Source organism: Cnephaeus nilssonii (genome assembly GCF_951640355.1).
Source record: "Cnephaeus nilssonii genome assembly, chromosome: 14".
In the NCBI taxonomy this organism is placed as follows: domain Eukaryota; kingdom Metazoa; phylum Chordata; class Mammalia; order Chiroptera; family Vespertilionidae; genus Cnephaeus; species Cnephaeus nilssonii.
In genome coordinates this window covers 2,592,352-2,618,742 of record NC_137085.1, presented here as the reverse complement: position 1 = coordinate 2,618,742, position 26,391 = coordinate 2,592,352, and the positions used below count along the sequence as shown (strand labels likewise).

The window sequence follows — 26,391 nt, the reverse complement described above, 5'->3', positions numbered from 1 at the left end:
CTTCTGATTTTTAATGTGGCACCCAAAGGTGCATTTCCAGTGAGGTGTAAAGAATCTTTCAATATAAAAGTTTGACAAAATGATTTGTAATGCAAGCAGTATGTAGGCCCATCTTTAAAAGACTGGGGCCTCTTCTACCTACTAGTTAAAAAAATATTGTTCTAAGTAAAGCCCGAGTCCACTTTAAGAGCAGTAATCTATCTAGGATGGCCGGCTGAGCTCCAAGCTGGGCCTATGAAGTTCCTGAAGCCATACCCAATACTTCATCTCTCTACAAATGTTCTTGGTGCGGGGAAAGGGGTATTTGGTCCACAATTCCCCTGGATTTTAGAGGGGAACTGAACCCCCTTTCCCCACAAAAAAAAAGATTAAGAATCACTGACATATGAGTTAGTTTGTGAGATTAGCGGTTCAGGCAGTTTAACAACGTGAAATATTAAATTTTGGGCCCCTGGAGTCAACCAAGAGGGTTCAAATCTCAGCTCAGCAGCTTAGTGTGACTTTAGGCCTCAGCTCCTTCATCTCCCGGTCTCGTCTCGTCTCGTCTCCTAAGGCTGTGAGGAGAGTTCTAGGATCTTACCTGTAAAATGCTTAGCACAATGTTTGGCTCATAAGCACTCAATAAATATAAACTTTATTACAACAATATTGTATTGCTGGAGACCTAAGTTAGCTCAGCATCTATGCATTCAACAACTTGTATGTAAAACATTGATAAAACCACCTTGTAACTTAAAATGGATACATTTCGCGTTTGTTACTGTGCTGTGAGCCACGCCAAGCAGCCAGGTCTGAGTGACTGCAGACGCTCAGTCACTGCATTTGTTCTTCCTTATCACTCCCCACTGTGACTTCCATCACCAACAGAAGGGCACACTTGTCCCTCGTTACTCAAATACTTCATGGTCTTCACTGCCATTATCTTTACACAGAGACCTACGAGTTCTAGGCCAGGAACTGCCACGCGTTGTTTTTTACCAAACCTTGGTTTTTAAGGCACTTTACTCATTAGATGACAATCTGAACTCACTCCATCTTTCAAAATATTGTTACCACTTGCTACTTTTCCCTGTATAGAACAAACGTTAGCAATGCACAAGAGAAGGCACAAGAAAAAATTAGCAAGATCCTGAGAATGAATATATATATATATATATATATATATATATATACACACACACACTAGTATATATGATTTTTTATTCTCCTCACAAAAAAGACATTAAACATTAAGTTACTAATTTCTAATAACTACAGGCTTAAAAAATAAATCAGAAAATTGCTGACGGTAGACCTCTTTCAGACCAACTAAAAATAGGCGAAAAATGAGTATTTCATACAAACTACATTATATTAAACACTGACGGGGAAAAACTCAACGTTTGAGTATATACTAGCCATATATATATATGCATATATATGTATATATGTATATATTTAAAGCAAAAAGCTACAGGTTTGAAGGCGGAGTATCCTTTCTTTCATGATTGCAGCTACTGAAATGACAAACACTAACCTCTCAAAGAGAGATTTATAATATGAGGAAATTACCTTTTAAAAACAATGTGACATAAAGGAAAAGATAAATAGGTCACCAGTCAACAGGTCAGGCTAAAAGTCACCAATCTGCTGAGATCTTATCAAGCCATGAGCACTTTGATCTAATCAACTAGGTCAGAATGTTTAACTGAAGGCCGGGGAAGACCTTAAATCACAGAAAGTTGGACTTAGGAACACTCTAACTTACAGTCCAACTCTTATTTCACAAATGCGGAAACTGAGGCTCAGGGGACGTAAGTGACTTGTTCCAAGTTGAAAGCTGTGTGACTTTTGGAAAGCTTGCAACGATTGACACAGTGCATCCAAGAATGTCCAATGAATTCCAGGAGAAGCTCCTGTGAGTCCACTGTGGCCCTGGGACCCGGAGAGAGCGTACCTGTACCTAACGAACTGTGAAAGGCAGAGCTGTAAGATCAAGTCCGCTGTAATCAGAGCCCAAAGCTCATCCCACTGCACACACGAGGTTAGAAGCTACTTTAAAAATGCCTCTGCAGTCAGTTATCACTTGAAAAAAAAGAGCCACATTGGAACTCTAGGGCACTGGTCCACAACCTCCGGGCACATCAGCACCACCTACGACTTGACTTCTCCCAGAAAACGCCCCCAGGGCGTCCCACAGACCGAGCATGAGGTCTAAGAGCGGTGGGGACTGACGTGTGGGGTGGAGGTTCTGATGAACACTGTTAGAGCTCATTTCCAGCAACTGTATTATTCTGGAAACATCACACAGACAGGTAGGTATATATGCATTTGTCCTAGTAAAGACTGTCAGGTTTCATCGCACAAATGAAACCAGGCATTTGCAGAAGGGATCACATTACACCTGGGAGCAGGAGCAGGAGCAGGAGCAGGAGGAGCAGCAGCAGGAGCAGGAGGCTTTGCTCCTACCCCAGTGAGGAAGAATGCAACTGAGTCAAAGGACCTGAGCTACTCCAACTGCACACACACAAGTGAGGCGGCTTGTAGCCACCTGGAGACCTAACCAGGACTTTGGGAACAGACCAAGTTGCTACGACACCAGGAAATGCACGGGCGAAGCAAGCTTACATCACCGCCCTTCCAGGCCTGGGACGTAAGAGTGTTTTGGATGAGATATTAACTTGGGTAGGAGGCTGTTCTCCACGTGCCTCTTCTATAACCCCCGTTCAGTTCCCCAGGCGGGTAAGAGATCCCGCGGCTCCCGGGGCAATAGCAAAGAATGTTTCCCTGCTTCTGAGGAGCCCCTTTCCCTGATGCGAGGCTGTTAAAGGTGCACCCCCCTGCACAGCCCTAAGTCGGTCTTCACATTTGCATACTCCAGGTTTCCTCGGGAATGTTCACCTTGAGAACCGCAGCTGGTGGCTCAGTAAACCCAGGCCTCCCAGAAGATCCGGTTTAGTAGCCCTTCTTGAAATTTACCGCTCCCCTCTGCCAACATGTTGGCATTCAGATGAGTCCAAGCTCATCCCAAAATTATAAACCCAAGCATCTCCAAAGAGTATTATTCTATCTTAGTACTGTTTACAGCACACTCTACGTGAAGCTCAGTGCTATTTCTATGCTTTCTATTAAAAAAAAAAATCCAGTGAGGGTTTTAAGCAGGACTTCTTTCTGCAGTAAACTCATCAGTTTTTATAAAAAATATCAAATACTTCCCCACCCAGACCAACATGTCTGCATGCACCACACTGCCATCCCAAACCAAAGCCAGGGATGTAAGCCATTGCACACCCCCTCAAAACTACACACACACACACACACACACACACACACACACACACGGGCACCTGGGCAGGAACCCTGGTCACTGATTCATGCTGATCACTTCATGAGAATGACAGGCCAGCTTAGGTCAATAACAGCTCCCTGAGCGAGTCGGGGGAGGATCAATGATGATGGGTCCACCGTCCTGCAGTCAGTGAGACAGACCCCGGTTCCGGCCCCGGCTCGGACACTCCCAGAGGTGACCTTAGGCAGGCGGCCCTAACCGCTCTGGGCCTCAGTCTCTCCATCTGAGAGATGGGGATGCTAACAGCGGCTGCCTCCTCCCTTTGTGGCGAGGGAGGAGGGCAGAGCACTTGCACAGGGAGAACTCCCGGACCCGGAGCTGCTGTACTGGGAGGACCGCACCCCCCCCCCCCCCCGCCAAGGCACAGGCTCCCCTCCACCCCCCCCCCCCCGCCCCATCCCAAACGCGGCGGGCGAACTCTCCCGGGACACAAAGGAAGCGCTCTCCCGCTCCAGCTCTCCGCTGCCAGCCCTTCACCCTCCAGTTCCTCGAATGAATGGGTGAGCGCCTAGGAGCGGCTCTGCAAATAGCTGTCTCGCAGGCATCACCTCTGCCGCCCGGAGGTAACTGTTTCCCCGTCACGGGCCACCCAGGAGCACCCCCGGAGCCCGGCCCTCCCCGTCCCGCCGGGCTCCGCGGGGACCCCGAGGCAGGCGAGCCCTCGGTGCCCGCAGGCAGCCTCCATTCATTCGGCCCCCACCCCGGACCCTCTCCTCACGCCCGGGGACCGGCCCCGCCGCCCTGCCGCCCGAGGGTCTCCCCCCCCCCCCGCCCTCTGCACCCCCCGGGGGCCTGTCACCCCCACCCGGTGCGGGGCTGGCGAGGGGGCTCACCTCCCCCCGGCCCTGGGCGCCGCGGCCCGGCCGTGCATCCGTCCGTGCCCCTGGCCGCCGGCGAGGGGCGAGGTGCCGGCCTGGCCCGCCTCCCCTCCCCAGGGACCCGCCAGCCCAGCCGGGCCCCACGGGCGACAGCGCATAATGAGAGAGAGGGAAAAGCTGCCCAAATCCCCCTCCCGGAGTCCCCTCCACAGCAAGAAAGCCCCTGGCCCCCGCCCCCCAGGGCCTCCCCGACTGGGGTCATGGTGCCCGGGCAGCCCCGAGAAGGTCCCGTGAGAAGGAGGGGGAGACACCCCCATACTCACCCACCGTCTCCTCCCCCTCAGCTGTTTACCTCACAGTCCCTCCAGCCTACAGGGCGCCGCCATCTTGGACGTACAGCACCTCCCCCGTCGTGAAGAGTCCACGGCCGGCGACAGCTTCCGCCACGAAAAAGAGTCCCCCGCGGGGCCTCGCCTCCCCCTCGAACCCAGCGACCGGTGATCGCGGTCGGCAGCCACGCTGGACGGAGGAGGCCGTCCTGCTCATTCCTGAGGATGCCAACCGGGGGGAGGAAGAACCGACGGGACTTGATGAGGTGGGGAGGGGGCGGGGCCTGGCGGAAGGATCCCGAAAGGAGGTCGCTGAGCGATCTTGTGACTCCGAAGGAGGCAAAAAGAAGGGCCGGCGCGGTGGGCGGAGCCGCGCGAGAGAGCGAGGGGCGGGGCGCGGGTCACGTGGCCCGGCGGCCGCGCGGGCGGGGCTGTGCCAGAGGCGTAAACAAGTTGGCGGGGCTGGGTGGGGCTGGGCGCCTTCTGCCTTCCTGGGCGTCTGGCTGGCCGGCCGGCCGGTGCCGGGCCCCGGAGCTGCGATCCTGTGTCCCCAGAGCCACTGGGGCCCGCGGGGGTGAAGGGTCAGTCGGGCCGCCTTGGAGGAGCCGTGCCTTTGCGGAACGCCTGCAAAAGGCCACTGTGGCCCAGCTGCGGTGGGTGAGCGTGGACCTGTGCGCCAGGAGGTCACGGTTGGATTCCTGGTCAGGGCCCAGGCCCGGGTTGCGGGCTCCATCCCCAGTGTGGGGCGTGCAGGAGGCAGCCGATTGATGATTCTCTGTCATCATTGATGTTTCTCTCTCTCCCTCTCCCTTCCTCTCTGAAATCAACAAAAATACATTAAAAAATAAAAAGCCCACCTCGGAGACTGCCCTCAGGTTGCTAACCCTCAGACCTGGTCTATGGAAACCACCCTAATCCGAGCAGGAGGCTTTCTTTTCTTTTTTTTAAAGAAAAATTTTGTGAGTTTGAGGCAAATTGACGACCATTGTGGGGAAGCAAAAATCTCAACTGATTTTTTTTTAAAGAGCTCCCCAGAGCAGGCGACTTGACAATGAGAACCCTGCCACTCCGCCCCTGCCTGCCACTTCCCGGCCCGTGTCCCTGGGAGAGGGAAGTCTTCTGAGCCTCCGTCTCCCGGGGGGGAAGGGACAGGTGCGGCAGGTGAAGCAGGAGGGCGCTGAGCAGTGTCCTGTGCAGACAGTCAGTGCTGGCCAGGCCGGCAGGGGGAGGCAGGGGGAGGCAGGTGTAAGCCTGTGACTGACACCGGGCAGTGGAGGCGGAGGGGGTGCTGCCCTCTCACCGCGTGTCTGGAAGGCTTTTCGAAGGACTGCGCGTCTGGCTGGGGTTTTTGTTTGTTGGTTTGTTTTTATTGATTTTAGAGAGAGAGGAAGGGAGAGGGATAGAGAGAGACATGGATGAGAGAGAAACATTAATGGGCTGCCTCCTGCACGCCCTCTACTGGGCATGGAGCCACAACCCAGGCATGTGGGTGACCTCCTGGTTCCCCCGTCCAAGCTCAACCAGGAGCCACACAGGGCGGGCCCCAGATTGCTGCTTCACTCACCTTGACGATGAAGCGAGCTGGCTGTCACCGCTTTAACCAAGTGACCAAACCGCCTCGCTGCACTGCAGGAAGGAGCAGGTGCAGTGCTCGAACTCGGCAGGATCCGGGTTCTAAAAGAAGAAAATGGGAGGGAATTGCAAAAGTGTTCCTATAAACTAGATATTCAACCATATTAGGGAATTATTGACGCTTTCCTTAGGTAGGTGATTATGTAAGAAATATCCTTATTTTTAGGAGACATAGGCTCAAGTATGTATGGGTGGAGTGTCAGGATGTCTGCATGATACTTTCAAAACATTTTATCAAAACAAAACATTTCTATGTACAAAATACGTGCACGCAGAGAGATAACGTGTACTGGCGAACGCTAACTATTGTTGAATATAGATGGCAGCTGGGTGGGTGGGTGTTAGACGTTTCACTTGCATTTTTTCTTTCAAGTTTTCAAAATGAAAACTTGAAATATTTGAAGATCAAAAAATAATTGGAACACGCACGGGCAGAAACTCTGAGGTTCTGGCCACGAGGCGGTGAGAGCCCGCGGAGGGACCTGCGGCGTCCAGGCGTGGCTCTGGGGAGGGACTGCAGCGTGAGGGGGGAGTCCGTGCCCCGGCGGACCGGGCAGGTCGCCCCCCTGTCACTGTGGGCTCGGTCCCGGTGCCAGCCGCACCTGGAAGTTGGTCCTCGGTTTCCCCAAGTGGCAAAATGCTCCCCTGGGACTGGAAGAGAAGTCTGGGGAAGCCCCCACCCCAGCTGGCCCCGGGCTCCTGGTCCCGGAGCTGGTCCTCCTTCCTCCCCACCCACTGGGCTTCCCGGGAGCATCCAGAGCGCGCGGGTGCGGGGCCGGCGGGAGCTCAGCCGCGGGAGCCCCGCGTCCATCCGGTGTTTCCCTGACACTCTGCCCGCCACGGGGAGGCCTCAGCCCACCTGGCTTTTCCTTCCTCCCCAGCAGCGAAGGCTGCTCTTGACCTTGTGATGAGAGAGACAGAGCAGAGCTCTGCCGAATGCTGGTGCCTGCTGCTGCTGAGACAGGAACTCACACCTTTAAAGGGTTTTAGCATTGCCCTGGCCGGTGCGTCCAGGGGTTAGAGCATCGGCCCTTGCACCGAAGGGTCGAGGGTTCAATTCCCGGTCAAGGGCACGTACCTGGGTTGCAGGTTCCATCCCCGCCTCGGTCAGGGCTCACACGGGAGACAGTCAGTGTGTCTCTCTCACAGCGATGTTTCTTTCTCTCTCTCTCTCTCTCTCTCTCTCTCTCTCTCTCTCTCTCTCTCTCTCTCCTCTATCTCTGTCTCTCCCCGCCTCCCTCCCTCCTTTCCACTCTGAAAAGCCATGGAAAAAAGGATCCTCGGGCGAGGATTAACAAAAAATATATAAATATAAAGGTTGTTAAATTCTAAGTATTTGTGCATCTATGAAACGTTTTTGCAAGTATTCCCTCCTTTGCTACCTACAACGACCCCAAGGGAGGCACATCCTTACCCCCATTTTACAGACGGGACAGTGGAGTCTCGGGAGGTTAGTGACCTGCGCCAGGTCACACAGCTGGTGGCCCGACCCCGGAGAGGCGCTTCCACCCGCCCCGTGACTGGGCAGGTAGCGGTCACCGCTGTCAGTGGCCACGGGCGTCTGTGTTTCAGACAGCTTTGGGGATGCCCGCATCGGAGGCACTGAGCACGGCCCCGTGTGCAGGGCTTTCCGGACAGGCCGGCCCCGTGCAGGCCCTGCTTCTCCGGAGCCGCGGGCCCTCGCACGGCTCTCTGGGCCCGTTTCCCTCCGGAACCTCAGGTGATGCACCCAGCCGCGTCACCCTGCCGCTCCGTCCTCACGGGCGTCCTGCTGGAGACTCCGCAGAGGACCCGGCTGAGGGGTCGCTGTGGGTGGAGGTGCAGAGGGGCTTCCTGACCTGGACAGGGTCCCTGCGGGTCGCTGGGAGGCATGAGCGGGAACGCAGGGCGGGATGCGGGCCCTTCCCACGCGCGCCCCCCCGGCTCCCCACCTGATCTCTCTAAGTCCCTTTCTTCCTTTCATACCCGCCCCCCCCCTCCCCGTGAGGCCAACCAGACACATGGTGACGGGGACGCGTCCACGGCCTTCCACCAGGACGTGCCGGTCCCCTCCTGGAGGCCGGAGGACAGGAGGGTTGCTCACCCTGGGGAGATGCTGCCTGACTGTTGGGACTCAACAGCGAAGGTCAATAAAGATTATTTTTTAATAATAAAGATTTGTTTGAACTCAACATTATATGCACACATGCATAGGAGAGGGAGATGGGGAAGGCAGTCGGAGGGAGGGGCGAGGGAGAGAGAATAAGGGAGGACGGGAAAGAATAACAGGACAGAGGTACACATTCTTTTATTGTCTTCTCCTCTGATCATGTATCACGTTTGTAATTTAAGCAGTAATTAGGTACACTAGGTAGATGATAAATGATAGATACATGCATACATACATACTGCATAGATATACATAACAATTGTTAGAGTTTTCAGTTGCCAGAGGAAAAGCAGGCCAGAGCGCCACCTCGTGGCGGCACAGTGAACTGCGTCCTCGGCGGTGAGCCGGCAGGACAGTGCCATCCCCCAGCGCCAGGCAGCGATTGCAAGCAGGGCCCCTGCACCTCAGCTGGTCCTGGGCTCGGAAAGAGCTCGCAATCGCCCCGAAGGACTGAGTCACACACAGCAGGGCAGAGGCAGGTAGAGGAGGATGGCCCCAGGGTGCCCTGGGCTCGCCCCCCTCACCCTCACCCACAAGGCAAGAGCCACCCTTGGATCCTTGCGTTCCTGGGCAGCTGTGCTCAGCTCCTGCTTGTTCCACTCCTTCTGTGGCCCTTTGAAGCCACGGCCGGAAAAGTGCCGGCTGGTGCAGGACCCTGCCACCCCCAGCGCAGCATAGTCCTCCGCCCCCCCCGCCCCGTCTCCCACAGGGCTTCCGGACCCACCTGTGCTCACCTGAGATGTGGCCCCCGAGGGTGGGGGCTCCCACACTGCTCACTGCTGGCCCTTGGTGCAGTGGGTCCCATTTGTTCAGCCTGGTCAGGGTTCCCGCAGGCCAGCCTGTGCCTGTGCCTGTGCCTGCTGCCTGTGCCTGCTGCCTGTACCTGCTGCCTGTGCCTGTACCTGTGCCTGTGCCTGTGCCTGTACCTGTGCCTGCTCCCTGTGCCTGCTGCCTGTGCCTGCTGCCTGTGCCTGTGCCTGTGCCTGCTGCCTGTGCCTGTGCCTGTACCTGTGCCTGCTGCCTGTACCTGTGCCTGTGCCTGCTGCCTGCTGCCTGTGCCTGTGCCTGTGCCTGTACCTGTGCCTGCTGCCTGTGCCTGTGCCTGTGCCTGTACCTGTGCCTGCTCCCTGTGCCTGCTGCCTGTGCCTGTACCTGTGCCTGTGCCTGTGCCTGTACCTGTGCCTGCTATCTGTGCCTGCTGCCTGTGCCTGCTGCCTGTACCTGTGCCTGTACCTGTGCCTGTGCCTGTGCCTGTGCCTGTACCTGTGCCTGCTCCCTGTGCCTGCTGCCTGTGCCTGCTGCCTGTGCCTGTGCCTGTGCCTGTGCCTGTACCTGTGCCTGCTGCCTGTGCCTGTGCCTGTACCTGTGCCTGCTGCCTGTACCTGTGCCTGTGCCTGCTGCCTGCTGCCTGTGCCTGTGCCTGTGCCTGTACCTGTGCCTGCTGCCTGTGCCTGTGCCTGTGCCTGTACCTGTGCCTGCTCCCTGTGCCTGCTGCCTGTGCCTGTACCTGTGCCTGTGCCTGTGCCTGTACCTGTGCCTGCTCCCTGTGCCTGCTGCCTGTGCCTGTGCCTGTGCCTGCTGCCTGTGCCTGTACCTGTACCTGTGCCTGCTGCCTGTGCCTGTGCCTGCTGCCTGTGCCTGCTGCCTGTGCCTGTACCTGCTGCCTGTGCCTGTACCTGTGCCTGCTGCCTGTGCCTGTGCCTGTACCTGTGCCTGCTGCCTGTGCCTGTGCCTGCTGCCTGTGCCTGCTGCCTGTGCCTGTACCTGTGCCTGTGCCTGTACCTGTGCCTGCTGCCTGCTGCCTGTGCCTGTGCCTGTACCTGTGCCTGCTGCCTGTGCCTGTGCCTGTGCCTGTACCTGTGCCTGCTGCCTGCTGCCTGTACCTGTGCCTGCTGCCTGTGCCTGCTGCCTGTGCCTGCTGCCTGTGCCTGCTGCCTGTGCCTGTACCTGCTGCCTGTGCCTGCTGCCTGTGCCTGTACCTGCTGCCTGTGCCTGCTGCCTGTACCTGTGCCTGCTCCCTGTGCCTGCTGCCTGTGCCTGCTGCCTGTGCCTGTGCCTGCTGCCTGTGCCTGCTGCCTGTGCCTGTGCCTGCTGCCTGTGCCTGCTGCCTGTACCTGTGCCTGTACCTGTGCCTGCTCCCTGTGCCTGCTGCCTGTGCCTGTGCCTGCTGCCTGTGCCTGCTGCCTGTGCCTGCTGCCTGTGCCTGTACCTGTGTCTGCTGCCTGTGCCTGCTGCCTGCTGCCTGTGCCTGTACCTGTGCCTGTGCCTGCTGCCTGTGCCTGTACCTGTGTCTGTGCCTGCTGCCTGTGTCTGTACCTGTGCCTGTGCCTGCTGCCTGTGCCTGTACCTGCTGCCTGTGCCTGTGCCTGTTGCCTGTGCCTGTGCCTACTGCCTGTGCCTGTGTCTGTGCCTGCTGAGAGAGGATGATCCATGAGCCATCCCCTTAGACAGCTGCTGGGCTCCTTGACAAGCAGCTGAGTGTCCATAATGGACAGAGACAAGAATCCAAGGGTTGTCCGGGAGGGCCGAATCGTTCAGACCACAGACGACCCCAGGGGTTGTGGGGAGTCTGGGAAGGCCTTCTGGGGGAGTTGAGAGCTGGACTGGACTGTGAACGAGGGGACTGGAGAGAAAGAACATTCTGGACAGGAAAGACAGAGGCAGGAGTTGGGATTGGTTCCCCGGCAAGAACACAGCAGGTTCAGGCGACAGTGAGAGTGAGAAGACAGTCGGAAGGAGGAAGGCGGAAGCTGTGGCCCCAAACACCGTTCTGGCCTCATTCTGTGGAGGGACTGCTCTCTCCTCCAGAACTCATCCCTTCCTCCACCTCTTTGTCTCTTAGTGGGATTTTGGCAGCAGGGTCGGCCAGCCCTGGCCAATGAGAGGCCCATGTCCCGTGGGAAGGTCTGGGAGCTGGCCATCCAGGCAGAGGAGACAGCACATGCAAATGCCCCGAGGCACAGAGGAATGGGATCCAGGCGATATCATTGGAGCACCTGGATCCAACCATGCCTGAAGCTGACCCTTTCCGGTAACGTGAACTAATTGTTTTGCTGTTATTAAACCTGTCGAATCGGGTTTCTGCAACTCGCATGAGGGAGCCCGGTCCTTGGGAAGAGCTCGGACCGAGAAAAACACGGAGCACTCATCTGCGAGGCTGAGATTTGTGTCCTGTTGGGCAAAGGGGAGTCACTGCAGGTTTGAAAACAGGACACGAACTTCCTGACCCGGCTTCTCCTTCTTTTTTAGGCTCCTCTCTCAAATGTCCCATCCTTCCTCCAATCTCCTCCAGTCTCCTCCGTCCCCCCTCACTGACCTTGGCTGCCTCCAGCTCTTTGCACCTGGTGTTTGTCTCCCCTACGTCTCCCAACGGTCTCCGCCTGCATCAGCTCCGATGCCGCTTCCTTCCCCAGCTCTCCGGGTCTGGGTCCATTTCCCCACCTCCCATGCTCCTTTGCAGGCCGTGGTTACATCACAGCAGTGCCACCCCCAACTGTATATGTCAGGGGACTCTGCCCCACCTGCTAGACCAGCAAGGAGCTCACGGGGCTTCTGTCTGGTTCTTGTTTGAAACCCCGGCATCTGGTACCTAGTAGGCACTCAATAAACATGTAATAAACATGTTGTAAACATGTACTCGTGCCCTGACTGGTTTGGCTCAGTGGATAGAGCGTCAGCCTGCAGACTGAAGGGTCCCAGGTTCAATTCCTGTCAAGGGCATGTACCTTGGTTGCGGGCACATCCCCAGTGGGCGGTGTGCAGAAGGCAGCTGATCGATGTTTCTCTCTCATCAATGTTTCTGGCTATCCCTCTCCCTCTCTGTAAAAAATCAATCAAATATATTAAAACAAAACATGTACTCGTTAAGGGAGTGTTAGGGACTGAATGTTTGTGCCTCCCCTGCCCCCCCATTCCTGGGTTGAAGCCCTACCCCCAGTGTGATGGTGTTTGGAGGTGGGGCCTTGGGAGGTAATTAGGGTTAGATGAGCTCAAGAGGGTGGGGCCCTGGTGATGGGATTAGTGTCCTTATAAGTAGAGAAAGAGAGACAGCAGCTCACCCTGCCACGGGCAAGAGGGCTCAGCGACAAGGTGGCTGTCGGCAACCAGGAAGCTCGTCCTTGCCAGAAGCTGGACCTGCGGGCGCCTTGGCCTTGGACTTCCAGCCTCCGTGAGGAGTAAATGTTGCTTACTTCGACAGCCTGTGGTGTTTTGTTACGGCAGCCAGAGCTAAGGCGGGGAAGGGAGGAGGCAAGAGGGAGAAGCAGGAACCTGGTGTATGACAGGCGCCAACAGCAACTGAACGAACGAACGAAGAACGGGCACAGGGAGGCTGCAGTGACCAGCCCTTAGGACAGACTGGATTCATGCACGTGCCCTCCAGGGCTGTCTCCCAGGGGCGGTGGTCTCCCTGCAGGGGCCTCCCCGGGACACTGTTGGGGCTGGAGGCCTGGGCGCTGCTCCAGCGAAGGCCTCTCTTCCCTTCCAGGCGGGGTCCTGGCTAGGAAGGGAGCCCCTGAGCGGGTTACTGGGGGGGGTGGGGAGGGGCAGCTGGACTGCATTTGCCCCACGTGGCAGCTTTGCACTAGAAAGTACCCCCAGTCCTGCCCCAGCTGGAGAAAGCGGTCGGTAAGGTAAACCACGGAGAGCTGTGAGACCATGGAATGCGCTCGTGGAGGCCCTAAGGGGTTTGGGCGGCACCGAAGTAAAAGCACATTCGATGGAGACAACCCAGGGTTCCCACAGCCAGCAACGGGCGCATGTGCACACGTGTGTCTCTGTGTGTGCATGTGTGTTTGTGTGCTTGTGTGTGTGCACGTGTCTGTGTGCGCATCTATGTGTGCATGTGTGTGTGTGTCTGTGGAATGAAGTGACAATGGGATGGGTGTGTATGTCTGTGCACATGTGTGTGTGTGCACAAGCGTGTGTGTGCCTGTGTGTGTGTGGAATGAAGGAATGAAGTGACAATGGGATGGGTGTGTATGTCTGTGCATGTGTGAGTGTGCGCATGCGTGTGTGCGCCTGTGTGTGTGTGGAATGAAGGAATGAAGTGAGAATGGGATGGGTGTGTGCGCATGCGTGTGTGTGCCTATGTGTGTGTGGAATGAAGGAATGAAGTGAGAATGGGAAGGAACGGGACGTGTCAAGCTTTAAGGGAGAATTTTTCTCAGCACATTGCGGACCAGTAGTTTATTGCTAGCTTTACCCAGTGGCCAGGTAAGTTTCTATTGAACGAGTACAAAAAAGTTTTACGTACATGTTAAAGGCACACTTTAACATTAAATACCCATTGCATTTTGAAGTTATTTATTACATGTTCTTACAAGCTAATATCTTTTTAAAGTATGAGACTTTGTAAAACACTGTGTAACGTGAAGCGAGAATTCTCGTGATCCGTCTGCAATGTGTCAATGTCCTTTAATTACTTTTAGTTTTCTGCATAATTTCAAACCATTTTGACTGTTGGCGATGTGCACGTCCAAGGAATATTCCAGATGCTGCCACTAATGTCTCTCCGGCAAGAAGAGAGCTGCAGGGCCGGGGGTGAGCTGGGTGGCGTCACAGGCCGGGTGACGTGCAGATGGCGTCACAGCCCGGGTGACGTGCAGGTGGCGTCGTGCAGGTGGCGTCACAGCCCGGGTGACGTGCAGGTGGCGTCACAGCCTGCAGAGACCTCAGCGCAGACACCTGGCTGCTCCCTGCGGGACCTGGCCTTGGGGTGTGAGTCGGGGCTCCTGTCACCAAACTTGTTTTCCTTTTGAGGGAAACACAATCCCTGGGCCGGGAAGAGTATGCAAACCAGGCTAACAGTGCGCCCTGTGAGTCCTTGTCTTATGCAAATCTGCTGAGATCAATCAGTCACCCCAAGCCGCTGGGGGTCCGAGGAGGAGGGGTGGGGTGGGGGCAGTGGTGATGGGGAATGGGGCTCAGTGCCCATCCGGGCTCTGCCCCTGGTGACCCGGCCACGCTGCAGGCCCAGGGACCCCACCCTCCCCGGCCAGCAGAGGGCGGCACGCGCAGGCCCTGGGACCCCAGCGTGGGCCTGAGTGGCTGCGGCTCTGGCTGACCCTCCCCACCACACCTGACTGTCCCTTCACTCCTGCTGGGGTCCAGTCTGGGGAGCACGCACGCCACCTTTCTTCTCCAAGGTGGCCACTGCGGGGACGGGCCTCTCTCAGCGCCTGCAGGTCCCTAGCCAAGTGCTTTGTCCTGAATGCCTCCTGGCTGGGGAGTCGACCTGGCACCTGGCGGAGGAAGAAAAGGGGGGGGGGGGCGAGAGAGAGAGAGAGAGAGAGAGAGAGAGAGAGAGAGAGAGAGAGAGAGAGAGAAGGAAGAAGGAAGAGGGAAGGAAAGAAAAATTAAAGTTACAAGTTCTCGATATAAAATCGGGTTTACAAGTAAATGTCTTATTTCAACTTTCATGTTTAAAAGGAATCATTTAGCCACCCTTTCCTTTCATCCAGATGTTCTAGGAGCTTCCAGGGGACAGCAGCGGCGGCGAGTGACAGGGTGACAGGGTGAGAGGGTGAGACGGGAGGGGAGCCCGGCCCTGCGGAGCTGCGATAAGCAAATACAGCCGCTCCTATTGGCCGCCCCTCCCCGCCAGATTTTGACAAATAATCAGATTGAAAATCAGGGAGGGGAACAGAAGAGGGAAAAAAAACAAGAAGAGAGAGAAAAGGAGAAGTATCTAATTGTGCAGAGAGTCTCGAGCTGACGGCTGGAGCCGACCCGCAGAGAGTGGCTGCGAGGTTCCCAGCGCAGGACCGGGACGGGGAGGAGGGACGCGGGACTCGGGACAGGTGAGTGCGGAGTGGGCCCTGGCCGGCTGCGTCCGCTCCCTCTGCACGTCTGACTGACTGTCCCAGGCAGGTCCCTGGCCCTCGGCAGCTCTGGGACAGGAGGGGGGCGGCACGTCCTCTCTAGGGCTGTAGCTTTGGGCCCGAGCCCTGGCCAGGCGGTGGCGAGGAGGCGGTTTAATCCAGCGAGCGGCTGGGAGGCTGAGCCCGCGCAGGAATGCCTCCACCTCTCCAAACGGTCCTCGGCTCAGGTGTCACCTCCTGCCCGCGCATACCCACACCCCAAAGACCCGCATGGCACCACCCAGGCAGAGGACTTGAGTGGGGGTCCCCCAGGCCCCGGGCCCTGGGCGGGGAGCCCTTCTTTCCTATGAAGTGGGACTGGGGCTGGGAGAGCCGTGAAGGGTGTTCCACCCTGGCGTCCACAGGCCCGGGCGACCTCCCCCAAGTTCCCAGGTGCGCTCCCTCCCAGCGCCCGCCGCCTGCCAGGGGGAGGGCAGGGGCGGCCGCCCGCACTGACCCCCCAGCCTCCAGGACCACAGGGCTGTGGATGGGGACCGTGTCTCCGCCTTTGCTACCATTTGGGGGAGAAAAAGCCAAGTTGGAGTCTGGGCGCTGGGAGAGGCGCTTGTCCAACGCAGAGCTCGGGGGGACCGCGCACGGACTTGCTGTGGGCGCCTGCCCGTGGCTTTTTTCCGGGGAAAAGTCGAGAGCTTTCACGAGACTCCGGGTGGGGTGAGGATTCATGTGCGCCTCTGGGCTGGGATCTGGGGGCAGCGGGGGAGCCACCTGCCTCCTGGGTGCAGCGCCCGCCTGGCGCGCAGTGGAAGTGTTCCCTCAGTGAGCGCGGAGGGAGTCTTCACAGGAGACAAGTGGGTCTCTTCCAGCTCAGACATGGGGGGAGGGGGGGCGGTTTCCCTGCAGAAAGTTCTCAGGGAGCCTCAGAGCTGCTGATGGGGTGCGAGGGGCGGGGGTGTGCACGGCTGTCAGGGGGCTGGGGTCCTAGTGGAGAACACAGGACTCCTAAGGCCCGGGGCCATGTCCCCCCAGGTCACACACACACCCCGCCCCCGGAGAAATTCGCCGGGTCCCCTGCGGGGCGAGCTCTCCCCCTTTTACAGAAACAGCTCTGGGCTTAGTCCAGAACCAGGTTTCTCTTCATTTGTTTCCAGAAATTCAAAGTGTGTGTGTGTGTGTGGGGGGGGGGGGGGGTCTGCTTTCATCTCTAATTCAGAAACACGCAGGCCACGCCTTGCTACTCGTTCTGCTTTTATGGAGATGAACATATGCGCCGTGAAACTGGCCACACTCGGCGCAGCTCCTGGCACGGCCGTCCGTTTACAGACTCTCACCTGGCAAAACTGAAACTGTTCATTAAACAGTAACCCCCGCCCCCGCCCCCGCCCCCGCGGGCCCCTTTCGTCCGCATTTGCTACTGCGGGTACCGCGGGGAAGCAGGCCGTGCGTGTCTGTCCCGGGCCCGGCGTGTTTCCCTCGGCATCACGCCCTCCGGTGTCACCGCGCGTGGCAGGGGGCAGGACTTCCTTCCCTCTAAGCGTGAGTGAGGCCGCGTTGGCCCACGTCCCTGGATGGGCGCATGGGTCGCCCCCACCTTCTGGCTACTGTGACATCGCTGCGGCGAGTTGGGGTGTCCAGATGTCTGTTCCAGTCCCTGCTTTCAGTTCTTTTGGGGATACACCCAGATACTGTACTGATTCACTCACTTTTTAAAAAAATCCTCATCCGAGGATATTTTTTCCACTGATTTTTAGAGAGTGAAAGGGAGGTAGGGAGGGGGGAGAGAAAGAGGGGGAGAGGAAAAGGGGAGAGGGAGAGAGGGAGAGAGAGAGAGAAACATCGATGTGAGAGAGACACATGGATTGGTTGCCTCCCACACACGCCCCGACTGGGGCCAGGGTTCGAACCTATAACCCAGGTCCATGCCCTTGACTGGGAATCGAACCTGTGACCCTTTGGAGCACGGGCTGGGCCCTAACCGCGGAGCCACCGGCCAGAGCTGATTCCCTGGCTTTGGACACTGCGCTCTCTGAACGCAGGACGCCTCTGCGAACGCCTTCCAAACTTCACAGAAAGTGACCGCTCGCCGCGCCCCGAGGTGACCCGGCCCACTTCCCTCCGCTCCTTCATGGAAAGGGCTGTGTGTTTGTTTGTGTTTCCCCTCGAGCCGCGTCTTTAAACATAAAGGAAGTCCGAGGGCAGCGACTCTGAGAAAAGCGGGGTCTTACCCAACCTCCCAAAAGGGGAACCCCGGGACCAGCTTCTCGGTCCAGGTGGGCAGCCCCGCGCTGACCGGCAACGGACGCGCGTGGGGTCTCAGCAAAGGGAAGTGTGGAAACCTTAGTCCAACCGTCCCTGCGAGAGGAAAGCCGAGGCCGGGCTGGCGGCCCATGCGGTCAAGCTCAGGGTCACAAAATCGGACGCGGCCCCTCGGGGGACGCCTGGGGCTCGGAAATCACAGGCCTGCTGCTCCGCCGCCACCTGGAAGTCGGGGTGCGGGGGGCCCCCCTTCGGGGCTTTCGGCTGAGGTTCTGGTTCAGGGTCGGGGGCCTCCGCTGGATGGGGTTTGAGGAGATGCTAACAGTGAGTCTCCTTCCGGAGCCGATACCATCAGGGCTCTGTTTCATGAAGAAACCGAGGCTTCTTTCACAATCTCTGCTCTCCGCGCCTCCTCGGCGGGTCCCTGTGAATCAGGACGGTGGCTGTTCATTAACTCCCCAACAGGTGACCGGTTCCTGTTTTTTTTTAAGCTCAGCTCACAGGGGCCGGAGGATGTTCCTCTGGTGCCGCGGGCCCACGGGAGCTCCTGAGCCTCAGCGCCCTGGCCTGTCCTCCTGGGCCTCCGAGCCCGAACCCCGAGGGGAGACCAGAGCTTCCCAGAGCCCGGTTCTCCCCCTGCCAAGCTCTCTAGGGCCGGGCACGGCCCCCGGGTTCTGGAAAAGATGCAAAGATCCGGGGATTTCATTGTTCCCCCCTCTTGCCCCAGCAAGCAGCCTCCCCATCTCCAGGCGGCTGGCTCCCTGGGGGCGGCATGGACCGCCATGGACCGTGATGCTGAGCGCTGGGCTGAGGGCAGGTTCCACGGGACAGGCGCTGAGAGACCCTGGCAGGCCACTTTCCTCTCCCAGCCTCAGTTTACCCCGTGACCCAGGAAGGTGATCGCTGCTTCCCTGGCCCCGTGGGTGTGGGATCTGATGACAGTGCACTGAGGAGCTCTCAGCCCTGTCCGGTTTCCTCCGTGCTTGGTGGCTCTGTTCCCTCTGCACGGGATAAGTGCCCCCCCCCCCCCGCAAGCCCCGGGCCCCCCAACTGGCGGTCAGGAGCGTGGGGCCTGGGCTGGACGGCCGGGTCCTGCTTCGCCTCGCTCGGCCCTGGGATCTGAGCCCGCCTCTCAGCCTTGGTCTCTCCTCTATAAAATGGGAGAACAGCGACCTGGCTCACAGGGCGGTGAACGGAGCTGAGACGAGGCAGGTCGCCTGCCTTTGGGTCTCGCTGACTCACTAATAACATACTACCTAAAAAGCCATCTTCTGATGGAGAGAGAGCGGGGCCCCGGGAGGCTCCCCAGAACAAAGGGCACATGCAGGGGCCTCCACGCTAACCGCCCAGGGTCTGGCCTCGCCAGTGCATTCCTGATGCCGAGAATGAGGAGGGGAAGAAGGGGCTGCGGAGCCGGTGGGCTGGAGGGCGGAGGCAGGAAGGGGACTGTCCCCGGGAGATAAGGCTGCCGGCGAGCCTGGGAGGACAGCGGGCAGGCGAGCCCTGTGAGGCCCAAATCTGAGAGCTGGCCGGGCCGGCGTGGCTGAGCGTCAACCTATGACCCAGGAGGTCACAGCTTGATTCCCGGTCGGGGCACATGCCCGGGGGTTGTGGGCTCCATCCCCAGTGAGGGGCGTGCAGGAGGCAGCCGATCCATGATTCTCTTTCATCATTGAGGTCTCTCTCTCTCTCCCTCTCCCTTCCTCTCTGAAATCAATACAAATAATATATTTTTAAAAAGTCTGAGAGCTGGACAGACCCCAGAGCCGTCAAATCCCACCCCTCATCCTCTCATTTCAGAGCCCAGAGGGGGCAGCCTGGAACATGGCCCCTGGGCCTGGTCAGGGCGTGTCCCCACACTCAGAGCGTGACCGCCATGGCCCAGGCTGGGGGCGGGATGGGGTGAGATGAGACAGGACAGGCCTGAGCGGTGCCTGCCCTCCAGGCGCGTCTCCCCTGGCCTGAGATGCCCAGCGCTCAGCGCTCCCTGCAGCCCAGGCGCCACGCCGGGCACTGCACACGCCTGTCTGTAATAAATGAAGGTCCGTTCTTGCCAGCAATCCCAGGACACTGGGCTGGGCACTGAGGCGTACAGCAAGGAGGGCGAGGCCCGGGCCGGCCCCAGGCAGGGTGGCCACTGCCCAAACTCCTGAGGCCGCTGGGCGGCTCTGGGCACCGTTGGGGGTCCCTCTCCTGCCTGGCTCGGGGGGCACACTCTTGGAGGCTCCCTGCGTTTGCTCTGAAGGCAGAGCTGCACGCTGGCCTATCTCCCTCCTCCAGGGCGCTGCCGGCCGGGCCTTATCGCCGGCCCTGGCTGTGGTTCAGAGCAGCCGCCATCCCTTTCCCGCGCTTGGCCCTATCGCCCCTGCAGCCAGGGAGGGGGCCTCCTCTCCAGACCTGGATGCCCCAGCTTGCAGAGAAGGGAACAGGCCCAGGGAGGTTAAGTGTCGGCCCCACGGCGCGGCAGGTGAGCTGGGATGCAGAGCCACGAGCATCTGGCTCCACAACTGGGCGGAGAGCACCCCTTTCTGTGGCCTCTGAAGGCCCCTCCAACAGGATGCAAGTGCGGCTCCCGGGTGCGGAGACCCCTGCCTGCCTTCTCTGCTCCAGTGCGCTCGGGGCTCGGGACTCAGGGCTCAGGGGGCGCAGCGGCAGCAGGCCGGCCTGGGTGCTCTAGAGGTTGGTGTGGCGTTTCCTGCATTAGGACTGAGAGTTGCCATAACCGAGTGCCACAGACCGGGTGGCTGAAAACAGCAGGACGGTACTCTCCCAGGTTCCGAAGTCCAGAAAACCAGAACCAAGGCGCCAGCAAGGCCGGTTCCCGCTGTGGGTCCCCAGGGAGAGTGCCTCACGCCTCTCTGGGGGCCACCAGCACTCCTTGGCTTGTGGCCGCACCCCCGACCCGGGAGGGCCGAGGGGAGGCTGACCGGGTTGGTTTTGATCTGATAAATGCACGCATCCCCCCCGCGAGGGGGGTCAGCGCCCGTCGGCATGTGTTAGCTCTAGAATTACCACAGTTATCCAAGTAGGAGAGGAGCGAGCGACCAAAGGAACCATAACTGATTTAATGAGCCATTCGCAGTTTCACTGAACCGGCCGTGCGTACTTAGACATGCGAGGCTTAATCTCCACGCGGCGGCCCTAATCCAGTACAACCTCTAATTTGATCACATCTGCAAAGACCCCACTTCTAAAAAAGGTCACGTTCACAGGGTATGGGTGGACAAGAACCTTTGGGGGACACTATTCAACCCAGGACAGTGGATTCTGACTTCAGGGGGAGGCTGTCCTCCTCACCGTGCTCACCTCTCCCCTTGCAGGTGCGGGGTGCACGCTGACCATGCCTCGCTCCTTCCTGGTGAAGAGCAAGAAGGCTCACACCTACCACCAGCCCCGTGTCCAGGATGATGAACCATTCTGGCCTCCCGTCCTGAGCCCGGGTGAGTGACAGCACAGGCTGTGCCCCGCTGCACCCCGGCCCCTGCCCCACGTCACCCGCCTCCAGGTCTGGGCACAGGGGACCTGTCCCTGCTGGCTGGCTGGCTGAATGAATACATGTGTTCACCCATCTCCCTGAGCCCTGGGGGCCGGGAGAGCTCGGAGTGGAGCTGGTCGGTAGCTGCAGATGAGGGCGTGTGGGTCTCAAACGAGGCCTGATCCAGGGCTGAGGTCGGGGCTCCGAGAAACCGAGATGGCCCAAGAGTTCCCCAGGGGTCTCCCCTGGCCTCCAGCCGCTCCCCATCTGGGCAGAGCCAAGCACCGCTCTCTCCAGGGCCCCTCCTCCTGGGGAGCGAGTCCTCCCCCGGGTCCCTCCCAGGGCTGCGGCCGGGACCGCTGAGGACCTTGTCTCCCACAGTGGTCAGCGACCAGGTCCCGAGCAGCCACCCTGCCCTCGGCACCCTGCTCCCGGGCCCGCGCCTGGACTGGCCCGACCTCAAACGGGAGCCAGCGCTGGAGCTGGACCAGAGCTGGACCAGGATGGCCTCGGCACCAGGTACCTGGCCCACAGCCCCAGCCACTCCCCATTGAGTGCGAGGGGGTGGAGGGACCTCGGAGTCGGGGAGTCAGGGTGGGCGGACAAGGTCCCCTGGCTGCTGGGCTCTCGGGCTTCTGTGTGGACCCTCCTGGGCAGGACCTCATTTCGGTGTGGGGGTGAGGGAGCCGCTGGCGGACCGATGAGTGGGCCCGATGGGCACTCTGGGGCGGGGGCGCGTGGGACTTACACACTGACCCCCTCAGCACGGGGGCGGGGGTGGGCGCCCTGTGTTTAAACCCGTCACCACCAGGCACGTGTCCCACTCTCCACAGAGGGTCCTGCTGGGATGTCCCAACCCCGGGACAGGGACTCGCCAGCCTCCAACTCCCCGCCGCTCTACAAGCCCAGCTTCTGCTGGGACGCCCTGGCCTCGGCCTACAGCCACAGCTACCGGCAGGCCCCCTCCACCATGCAGTCCGCCTTCCTGGAGCGCTCCGTCAGCCTGTACGGCAGCCCCCTGGTGCCCAGCGCCGAGCCGCCCTTGGACTTCAGCCTGCGCTACTCACCGGGCCTGGACGCGTACCACTGCGTCAAGTGCAGCAAGGTGAGCGCCCGTCCAGGCCCCAGCCGGCAGAGTGGGCGCGCGCAGCTGCGACCCCGTGCACTGCGGGTCCCCTGGTGGGATCGGGAACGCACAACCTTGTCCTCGCCACCAGTCCTTGAGCCCTGACCGTGTGCCCAGCCCTGTGCTGAGCACGTGACACGCATGAGCCGGGGGAGGCGGACGCAGGTTCAGAAAGGTTGATTCACCTGCCCAAGAGCACACAGCGAGGCGAGATCAGAACCAGGTGCAAGCCTGCCTCCGGCCCGCTGTGGTCTTTAACCACTGGGCTGCCTATCGGCTCCAGAAAGGGCAGCGAGGGGCCTTCCAGACCCCCAGCCCCACTTTACGGACAGGAAACCCAGCCACAGAGGGAAAGGGACCCCCAGCCCCGCCCCCCATGGCCTCATGCGCTGTCCCCACCCCCAGGTCTTCTCCACCCCACACGGGCTTGAGGTGCACGCCCGTCGCTCCCACAGCGGGACCCGGCCCTTCGCCTGTGACGTCTGCGGCAAGACCTTCGGCCACGTGGTCAGCCTGGAGCAGCACACACACATCCACTCGCAGGTGGGCCGCGGAGCCAGGGCCCCCTCCCGCCTGCGCTCCTCCCAGGAGGCCCGGGGGCTACGGCGGGCCTGTGACCCTGTCCCTGAGGGGGACCGGGGGCCCCTCGCTGCCTGCGGCCCTCGTCTGAGTCTCCAGTGCCCACTCCTAACTCCCTCACCCCCACACGGACCGAGTGGGCTTCACGCACAACTGCAAGAGGCTTTGGCCCAGGCTGACTGCGGCGGCAGCAGGGCGTCTGTGAGGCTCAGAACGGGCGCCCCCCCCCCCCCGCCCCCCGCCCCAGCCCCTGGGGGTCAGGACAGAAGTCCTTGCCTTTGAGGCCCTTGACTCTTGGCCTCCCAGAGTCAGGCTTACCGTGCGTCTGGTCCCACGCAGCCCTCCCTGAGGCAGGAAGCCCGTCTTCGGGATCCCAGGCTGGCAGGGCAGCCGCGCTGGCCTGAGTCGCTGGCCCGGGGTCAGGTGGGGAAGCAGGAAATGGCGCGAGAGTTGCATTCGCGAGAGTTGCATTCGCGAGAGTTGCATTCGCGAGAGTTGCATTCGCGAGAGTTGCATTCGCGAGAGTTGCATTCGCGAGAGTTGCATTCGCGAGAGTTGCATTCGCGAGCACGAACCACGGGCCAGTCTCTCCCTGCAATCCTCCCGATGTCCGAGGTCATCGCTGCTCCTGTTCCAGGTGCAGATGAGGAAACTGAGTCTCAGGGCGGGTCAACCACTTGCCTGTGGTCAGGTGGCTAGTAAGATGCAGAAGCAGGCCTCCACCAAGCTGCACACCCATGGCCATCGCGCCTCAAGGAACTCACTCTGGGTTTAAGGGGCATGAAATGTGCCCCCACGCCCCTCCCCCCAAAAAACACACACTCCCAGATCAGTGGGTCCATCAGTCCGTCAACAAACATGAATTTTGTTTGGGACACTGTGAGAGTCACAAGGAAAAATCCCACAGGAGGCCACTCAGCCCCGAGCCTCAGCCCGTCCTGGGAGGCAGGAAGGGGGGGCCCTGGGGCCTGCCCCTCCAGGCCACCCCAACAGAGTGTCCTGTTCCTCAGGGGATCCCGGCCGGGTCCAGTCCTGCGCCGGCGCCTGACCCCCCAGGGTCTCGTTTCCCCCGGCAGGAGCGCAGCTTCGAGTGCCAGATGTGCGGCAAAGCCTTCAAGCGCTCGTCCACGCTGTCCACCCACCTGCTCATCCACTCGGACACGCGGCCCTATCCCTGCCAGTTCTGCGGCAAGCGCTTCCACCAGAAGTCGGACATGAAGAAGCATACCTACATCCACACGGGTGAGGCCGCCAGCCAGCGCCACCCGCCCGGCCCGGCACGCGGGGCCACAGGGCCCAGGCAGAGCCCCTGGGAACCCCCACCTTCCACTGTTACAAGGTCCCAGCTTTAGGACAGTGGGATCAGGTATATGGGGCACCCCCTCCCCTCCCACAGGAGGGCTGGAGGCACTGTGTTGCTTAAATGCACTTAATGCACAGAGAAAATGCTGGAAGGAACCAGCACAAGTCAGCAGTGTTGATCTCTGGGTAGGAGTGAGACTAGCAGGTGCATTTTTCATTCATTCATTCATTCATTCATTCATCCCTCCACTCATTCATGCATTCACTCCTCGGCTGTTGACTTGAGTGCCTCTTTTGTACCCGGCTCTGTGCCAGGGGCTGCGCGAGATTGATAAAGCAGAGCGATCCAGCCCCCGCCCTAACCAGGGTACAATCCAGTGCGGGGCGGGGAGGTGTCAGAGTGAATGTGGGTTGGTCCTGAGATAAAACATAATAAAATTTCAGAGAACAAACGCAGGGCGTTGGGGCACAGACGGCCCTGACGCGGTCCTTGCTGCCCCGCAGGTGAGAAGCCACACAAGTGCCAGGTGTGCGGAAAGGCCTTCAGCCAGAGCTCCAACCTCATCACCCACAGCCGGAAACACACGGGCTTCAAGCCCTTCAGCTGCGAGCTCTGCACCAAGGGCTTCCAGCGCAAGGTGGACCTGCGGCGGCACCGCGAGAGCCAGCACAACCTCAAGTGAGGCTGTGCCCCGCCCAGCCCGTCCTGCCGTCTGTCACCCGGAGGGAGGCCAGCCTTGTGCACCCAGATCCCCAGTCTCCCGGAGGCAACGCGGGATGGGAGTCTTGCAGCTTCTTTTGAGACTCACGAAACTGCTGTGTGACTTTGGGCAACTTGCTTTCCCTCTCTGGACCAATAGTTCTCCTGCTGTCAAGTGTGGGAGCTGGGCTGGATCTTTTCTGAGCTGAAGGTAGAATAACTTGGGTGCTTTCCCCAGGGCAGAGCCCAGAAGGCCAGAGCAGCCCCACGTGGACAGCGATGCCACGATCAGACCAGACCCACAGAGCTGGGGCCAAAGAGAAATCCTCCTGGTGCCTTCTGCCCACAGCGCTGGCATTCGGTCCCCTTGCTCTTTAGGGGGCCTCTTTCAGGCTGCCAGATGGTCAGAGCCACCTCCTGCCCCGATGGGATGCCCAGCACCCCTCTGCTTCAGCCAGACCTGCTGGCTTCCCCCCACTTCTGACCTGCACTCGGCTGGGGTTTAGCCTGCCCTTAGGCCCCCGGGCTGGAGAAAACAGTAGTTATTGCTGTCAAAAGCCTGTTCCCCTCAACCGCTGTAAATGGAAATAAAGACACAGATTTATGTACATCTGACCAGCACTTATTAAGTGTCTCCTGGGTGCAAGCTGGGGTGTGAGGCTTTGGGAGGGGCGGGGGGAGCTTTGAAACGCAGAGGCAGCTACGCAGCTGCCTTCAGACAGCTTGGGGGCCGAGTGCCCCCGCCACATGGAAAGGGCCGGAGCAGAAGCATTGGACACCACACGGTGTGACAAGGTCAGAGGTCACGTCACGGGGCCCATGTCCGTTTCCTGTGGCTGCTGCCACTAGTCACCACAAACTCAGTGGCTTCGAACAACACAAGTTTATTCTCTCACAGTCTGAGGTTCAGAAACCCAATGTGAGTCGCCCAGGGCTAGACCCAAGGTGTCACAGAGTGCACCCCACGAGAGGCTCCAGGGCAGATGGCTTGCTCTGACTTCCAGAGGCCACGGAGTCCTGGGCTTGTGGCCGCCGCCTCCAGCCTCAAAGCGCATCAGGCTGACCTCTGCCTCCCCTCCCGACTCCTCCGCCTTCACCTCCCTGCCTCCTTCCCGAAAGGACCCTGGTGATCAGCGGGGTCCACCTGGCTGATCCAGGGTCAGCTTCTGGGCAAGGTCCACGTGATCACTGGGGCGGGCTGAGCAATGGCCCCCAAAGGTGACATCCATGTCCTGGTCCCTGGAGCCCCGGGGAATGCTGACGCATATGCAAGAGGGCTTTGCGATGTGACGGAGTGAGGCCTGGCGCCGCCCTCGCCAGCTGTGGACTCCAGGTGAGTGCCTCCTCTGTAGATGGTGAGCACAGTGATCCATTCCTGGGGTCACTGGGAGGATCCCAGACCAGGTGCGCACGGCAGTGGGCAGGCCCAGCACAGGGCGAGGACAAGGCCGGCACGAATGCCACCCTCCCGCGGTCACTCCCTTCCGAGGTTCTCCCACCTCTGAACACTGAGCTCCTGGGGCTCCTGCTCACAGCTCAGGACCCCCGGAGCCTGGCCGGGTGGCTGTCTGTGGGTAGCTTTCCCTTTGCTAGAAGGTATTTCTCTGGGCTCTAGCTCTCTGCACCAAGCCCAGGCCTGGCCCAAGCAGTGGACACCTCTAACTGAGTCACTTCCAGGTGCTGAGCGGAGCCCAGGGCTTCCACTCACTGCCTCTAACCTGTGCCACTCTCCCATTTTACAGAGGGGGCAACTAAGGCTCAGAGAGGTCAGCCCACTTGCCTAAGGTCACACAGCGGGCGAGTGCAGAGCTGGGGTCAGGATATCTGATTCCAAGCCCTTTGGGTCTCCATTTACCTTTCCTCCCAATGACACCGGGAA

At 59.4% G+C, this 26,391-nt stretch overlaps 2 protein-coding genes across 6 annotated transcripts in view; one reads left to right on the top strand and one right to left on the bottom strand.

Annotated features, from left to right (window-relative positions):
- Positions 1 to 4,746, bottom strand: part of TSC1 (TSC complex subunit 1) — a 38,166-nt gene extending 33,420 nt beyond the window's left edge. For 2 of the 3 annotated variants that reach the window (XM_079791378.1, XM_079791376.1), the window contains exon 1: positions 4,470 to 4,746. The gene's annotated coding sequence lies outside the window, so the exon portion shown is untranslated. The remainder of the gene's footprint in view (positions 1 to 4,469) is intronic. The other variant, XM_079791377.1, reaches the window with a different exon arrangement.
- A 15,924-nt stretch (positions 4,747 to 20,670) lies between these two features.
- GFI1B (growth factor independent 1B transcriptional repressor) lies at positions 20,671 to 24,495 on the top strand (the record flags this gene model as incomplete). Of its 3 annotated transcripts, none has more annotated exons than XM_079790938.1 (6): positions 20,671 to 20,770; positions 21,187 to 21,324; positions 21,639 to 21,910; positions 22,337 to 22,474; positions 23,587 to 23,752; positions 24,317 to 24,495. In XM_079790938.1, 6 exons carry the CDS (start codon positions 20,671 to 20,673, stop codon positions 24,493 to 24,495), a joined length of 993 nt encoding a protein of 330 aa, XP_079647064.1. The 3 variants fall into 3 exon arrangements, with proteins under 3 accessions (XP_079647064.1, XP_079647063.1, XP_079647065.1); XM_079790937.1 differs by having other exon boundaries at positions 23,521 to 23,752; XM_079790939.1 differs by lacking the exon at positions 22,337 to 22,474.
- Positions 24,496 to 26,391: the final 1,896 nt, after the last annotated feature.